Below are 6007 nucleotides of genomic sequence, written 5' to 3'. Positions count from 1 at the left end.
GGTCTTCCCAGCCCAGGGATCAAACCCGGGCTCTAGGTCTCCTGCTGCTGCTCCCAAGTCGCTTCAGCCGTGTCCAGCTCTTCACGGCCCCGTGGACTGCACCAGGCTCCTCTGTCCCTGGGATTTTCCAGGCAAGAGGACTGGAGTGAGGTGCCATCGCCTTCTCCGATGTCTCCTGCTAACCTCATCCAAAACACACCTCCATGGAAACATCCAGAATAATGCTTAAGTAGACACCTGGGCATCATAACCCAGCCAAGCTGGCCCATGAACTTAAACTATCACAGCACTTAATGGTGGTTGTTACAACAATGGGTAAACAGGTTAACATCGTTGAATCATTAATTCCATATCTGGCATTGCTCTGAGCACTTATGTGAATTAACTCATTGAATTCTCAAGACTGTGTGTGTGTGTACCCAGGCCCTCGGGCTCCGGAGTTCCCGCCACTCACATAGGACTTCCTGCCATCAGGGCTCACCCTTCTATCACATCACAGGCACTGTGCCCCTGACACTCAGTGACACGCTGGCAATCTCACCGGACTTAGAAGGTGACCAGCCCCCACCGCTCCCACCAGAAAGACCACCAGTTCGGTTAAGGGAAAGACATTTTATTAGGTGGCGTCAGGGCACATCCCACGGCCACCTCACAGTGCAGAATGAGGAGAACCAGGACCGCCTCCGGCCTGCCCGCCGCCCGTCCTGGCCCCCGTGAGAAACCCTGTTGGCATCAGGCCCAGCCCTGACCGCGGGCCACAGCGTGTGACCACGCACTGGGGGAATGGCCACCCCAGCCCCATGGGGGCCCCACGCCAGCTGTGCCTGAGGAGGGCCCCCTAAAAACTGTCCCCAGAGTCGCCTCTCACCTGATCGCCCAGAACCCACCCAGGATGCATCTGAGTGTCCCCCGATCAGCTGCATCGAGGAACAGGCCTCCAAGGGGCCAGCCCACACACAGAGCCACGAACATGCCAGGGAGGAACGGTTCTACACGCGAGCCTCAGCCAGGCCGGATGGGGACCCGAGGTGAAGTCTCGGGGAGCTGGGGAAGGTAGGGGCACCATCTACCTGGGCCAGTGGGCACTGAGCTCCTGCAGGAAGCCCCAGGCCAACGGAGGCTCTCGAGGCAGGACCCAAGAGCTAAGGAAGCAGCAGGAAGGGTCCCCAAGGTCTGCCAACCTCACAGGCCCGACAGGAAGGACCGGCACCTTGGCAGCTGGACGGCAGAAGCCCCCAGCCCCACCGCCTGGAGACTGCCAGGAATCTGAGGGCCTCCGGGGAGCTCAGGCACTCGGGAGCAAGGCACATGGGTCTAAGGCGTTGGGTTTGGGCGCAGGTACCTGCTGGCACAGGTGGGTACCAGGTGGCACAGGTGGGTACCTGCTGGCACAGAGGCATCTGGGCAAAGAGCTAGAGAGCAGCACGAACCAAGCAGGGCAAGGCCAGCTGGTGCCCCCACGACCTGTGACAACGTGGCAGCCTGCAGGCCACCCTGGTCACCCCTAACCCTGAAGACCCAGAGAAGCCAGGGGCCTCGGTGGGTGCAGCGTGCCAGGGTGCCCAGAGCTGCCACCTTCTCCTACAGATCCACGAGTTTCTCCACCACCACACCCCAGGCCCCTGAGACCCTGGGCACAGCAGAGAGCGGTGAGAAGGGGGCCGATGGAGAACCAGTCAGGCACCAGGGTCACACCCACCAGGCGGAATTTCTAGGACACTCTTTGGGGGCAGGGCTGGCAGCCCTATGCCTCCCCACAGCGTGATCTCAACCCAGAGCGCACACCTGACTCTAAGGGGTGGGACAGGCCAGCACGCAGGCCGATGCGGGGCAGGGGGCAGGACTCGACAGAAAGAGGTCGCCCCATGGGGGGTGGGGTGGAAGCATGGGGTGCAGTCAGTGCACCGAGGTCAGTCGTCTGGACGGACGGACGGGCGGCGGAGGCGCTGAGCGGGGCTCACTGCATGTATGGGTAGCGCCAGTCCCCCAGAGGCCCGCGCGTCTCCTTGATGACCTGGGGCGACGTCCACCGCAGGACATAGTGGGGGCCGCCTGGCTTGTCGTTGGTCCCTGTGGAAAGACAGCTCTGTTTGTCCCCCAAAAGGTACAGCAGCTCTGGCGAGAAGGGAGAAGGGGCGGGGAGGAGCAGACGGAATGAACGGGGCAGCAGACAGCTAAGCCAACCCTGACACAGCGGCCGGGGCTCCCCGAGTGCCTCTGGGCAGAGGGCACTCAGCCGGCGGTCGGGGGGCAGGCGCTGGCGAGCGGACAGGACACCCAGGCTCCCCGGGTCCCTGCACCCCACCTGCAAGGCGTGTCCGAGAGGCAGGAAAGCACAGTGGAGGGCACTGGACAGGGAGCAGGGAGGCCCAGGTTCTGGCCCTGGCTCTGCCACCAGGCACCAGGACCTCTGGCAAGTCCCTGCTCCTTGCCAAGCCTCAGTTTCCCCATTTGCAGACAGGAGGGGGTTGGACTGCAACGGCCTGGAATACAGTAAGTCGTGTTTAGTTGCTGAGTTGTGTCCGACTCTTTCTGACCCCATGGACTAGGAGCCAGGCTCCTCTGTCCATGGGATTTCCCAGGCAAGAATACTGGAACGAGTTGCCGTTTCCTCCTCCAGGGGATCTTCCTGGCCCAGGGATCAAACCCGCGTCTCCTGCCCTGGCAGGTGGATTCTTTACCACTGAGCCACCTGGGAAGCCAAGATGCGGATGCTGGGACCCAAATCCTGGCTCCACCATTCTTAGCCATGCGCCCTTGGGCCAATCACTTCACCTCCCCGGGCCTCAGTCTTCCCCTCTGTAAAATGGGAAGAGGACAGGCAGCACAACAGGGGGCTGTTGGCAGGACTCTGAGTTAGCGCAGGGCCTGGCCCTCCGTGCTCAGTCGCCGGTGCTTCTCCTGTGCCTCTTAACATCCTTGAGATGAAGCAGCAAGGGTCTCCCCCAGGACCTCAGCCCCTTCTAGAAAGGAAGACCCACTCACCCGAGGCTCGGGCGCCCCCAAAGGGCTGCTGGCCCACCACCGAGCCGGTGGACTTGTCGTTGATGTAGAAGTTGCCCGCAGCATTCCTCAGCAGCTCTGTGGCCTCCCGGAGAACGTCCCTACAAGGCAGGGCGGCGGTAAGAGGGCGGTTGCCAGCTCTGGGCACCTGCCCTCGGCAGCTCGGGAACCCTCCAAGCCCCAGCCTGCCCCCTCAGGTTCCAACCCTGCCTTCCCCTCTTAGAGGCAGATGCAGGGAGGCAACCAGTGCTACAAGAAAAGACAGAGCGAAGCCTCAGGCCCAGCGTCATGGCGCCCGGGGGGTCCTGCCTCCACCAGACGAGTGCAGCGCCTGGGCCCAAGCCCTGCCTTCCGCCCTGAGCCCCGCCAGACTGGGCGGCGGGCCCCAGCCCTAGAGGCCTGGCTTCAGCAGCCAACAGTGCAGCCCCAGCACCAATGCTTTAACAAGGAGCCTGCGGCCTCTGTCCACCTGCCGGCCGGGGCGGAGTGAGGGGCACGGAGAGCAGCAAGGGCACGTTACTGCTGGTATCCACGTCTGGGGTGGGCTCTCTCTGGGGACTGGCGCCGAGGGGCTGCGGCCACTCACTTATCCTGGGCGAACACTGCCCCCGTGAGGCCGTAGCTGCTGGTGCTGTCGACCAGCCGCAGCGTCTCCTTGAACTCCTCGTCCGGGTAGACGTACACGGCCAGCACGGGACCGAAGATCTCCTGGAGAGAAGCCCCAGGGTCGGGCCCCGTCTGGACCCGTCCCTGGGGCCTCCGCCATCCCCGACCCCCTTCTCAGCCCAGCAGCCTGGGCCAGGCCTTGCCTCCTGCAGGGTTCTCTCCAGGCAGCTCCTACCCTGCCCACCCCACCCAGCCTGGCAGAAGATTCGGAGACCCTCTGGCCTCCCTGCTGGCCAGACCCACCCCCAGAGCCAAGAGTCCAGGCCCTTGGGAGGGGGACACTTTTGGAAACAGGCGGCCAGGGGACTGCCCCGTGACATCACTTGGGGGGCTGGGGGCACTGTCATCCTAAGCAACTGCCAAACTTCTCAGAAACTCAGTTTCTCATCTCTAAAATGGGAACGATACACCAAACCTCATCTCCATCAATTTCCTGGCCCACACTGAAGACTACAGATATTAGAAGCTGAGAGAGGTGTAGGGGCCTCCGGGGCAGCAGGTAGTCAGTGCTGTGACGTCAGCCCGGCCAGCAGCGTCAGGGATCTGGGGTCCGGAGGCCTGAGCGCAGGGCCTGGCTCTGCTCTCCCTGGGGTGAGCCAGGCCCCTGGCAGGGCTGCGCCATCCTCAGCTGTGAGACGGGATGACGCCCCGGGAAGCACCCAGAGACGCTGCCTCCTCCCCGCCCCTCCAGCCCCATCACCTCCTTCATGATGGGGTCCTGGGGGTCCTTGGTCTCAACGATGCACGGCTCCACAAAGTAGCCCACGGAGTCATCACACTGGCCCCCGGCCAGGATGGTGAGGCTGGGCGAGGAGCGGGCGTGCTCCAGCCACTTCCGGATGCGGCTGAAGGACTGTGGGATCGGGGTGGGGGGTGTCAAGGGCCGGCTGGAGGCCGATTCCAGCAAGAGCCCCCAACACATCGGCCCCAGATTCTGAAGGGGGCGATGGCGGGGTGTGGGGGTGGCTGAGAGCAAACAGGGCCTGGCTAAGCAGGGCAGAAACAGGAGTGGACGTGCAGGCTCGTGTGTATGTGTGTGTTAGAACACGCACAGAAAGAAAAAGAAAGGGAAGTCGCCCACTCGTGTCCGACTCTCTGCGACCCCGTGGACTGTAGTCCACCCGGCTCCTCCATCCACGGGATTCTCCAGGCAAGAATACTGGAGTGGCTTGCCATTGCCTTCTCGAGGGCATCTTCCCTACCCAGGCATTGACCCCGTGTTACCTTCTGAGCCCCCAGGGAAGTCCAAGAACATGTATGCTGACATATAAACATCATGCGAACACACACATATATAAATGTGTCTTTAGGGTTAAGGCCACGAGTCCTCAGGGTTAGGTACGGAGGGTGTGTGTGGCTCTCAGGCTACCCTGCTCAAAGCAGCAGACCTGGGTCACTCTTCCCGCCCCCACACCCAGCCCAGGCCTGGCACCCCCCTGTACCTTGGCATCAATCACGGCAGAGAAGAAGGTCCCAAAATCCTCTGCAGGCTGGAGACAAGGGAGACACGGATGGAGAGGAGGTGGCCGCCGGCGTGAGACTAGAGGAGTGCCCCGCCTCGCACACCGCGCGCCTCCCCAGCGGCCAATCCCATCAGCCCCCCGCTGGGCCGCGGCAGGACACCGAGCCACTCACATTGCCCACTTTGATCCCGCTGAGCTCCTCCAGCAGCCGCCCTTTGATCTGCGGCCACAGCGAGCGAGGCGCGTAGAGGCGGGAGCAGGCCGAGCACTTCTGGCCGCCGTACTCGAAGGCCGAGCGCAGGGTCCCACTCACCACGCTGTCCACATCGGCCGAGTGGTGCACAAAGTGAAAGTTCTTGCCCCCGCACTCTAAGGGGCAAGGGAGGGGGTGTGCATGGGTAGCGGCCCGGGGCCCAGCACGCCGCCTGCTCCTGCGCACAGGGGCCCGCGAGCAGCCCCCGGGACAGCGGAGGAGGCCGTGAGAAGCCGTACGCCCTGGACACTGACCAGCCAGGGCTGTCCTCCCATCCTACAGATGGGAAGACGGAGGCCCAGGCACGGGCGAAGGGCGCCAGGGGGCGTCGGGACCAGCTTTCCCGTTTCACGGACGAGGAGACTGAGCCTGGGGATGGGAATGCTGCGCAACACAGATAAGGCAGAGGAAGGGCCAGGACCCAAGGCTCCCAAAGCCTGGCCACTCCCGGCAGCGGGCGCAGCTTCCTTTGGGCCTTCCCCTGACCCCCCAGCCGGGTCTACTGCCAGGGCTGGCTCCTCTCCCCTCCCCGTGGCGGGGACACCCCTCCCTGGTCCCCTTGGTGTGAGAGAGCCCAGGGAATCACGCCTCCATCTGGGCCTTATTACTTTCTTCATTCAGT

The 6007-nt window shown here is 63.3% G+C and overlaps 1 protein-coding gene across 1 annotated transcript in view; it reads right to left on the bottom strand.

Annotated features, from left to right (window-relative positions):
• Positions 1-602: 602 nt before the first annotated feature.
• Positions 603-6007, bottom strand: part of ALDH4A1 (aldehyde dehydrogenase 4 family member A1) — a 33725-nt gene continuing 28320 nt past the window's right edge. Inside the window, exons 10-15 of the mRNA XM_052658087.1 lie at positions 5305-5501; positions 5112-5159; positions 4370-4522; positions 3590-3711; positions 2986-3104; positions 603-2070 (exon numbers count right to left, since the gene is read on the bottom strand). Coding sequence (XP_052514047.1) covers positions 1958-2070; positions 2986-3104; positions 3590-3711; positions 4370-4522; positions 5112-5159; positions 5305-5501 — 752 coding nt within the window. The 3' untranslated portion in view covers positions 603-1957. The remainder of the gene's footprint in view (positions 2071-2985; positions 3105-3589; positions 3712-4369; positions 4523-5111; positions 5160-5304; positions 5502-6007) is intronic.

Source organism: Budorcas taxicolor, chromosome 2, assembly GCF_023091745.1.
Source record: "Budorcas taxicolor isolate Tak-1 chromosome 2, Takin1.1, whole genome shotgun sequence".
In the NCBI taxonomy this organism is placed as follows: Eukaryota; Metazoa; Chordata; class Mammalia; order Artiodactyla; family Bovidae; genus Budorcas; species Budorcas taxicolor.
This window is presented reverse-complemented; position numbering and strand designations above follow the sequence as displayed.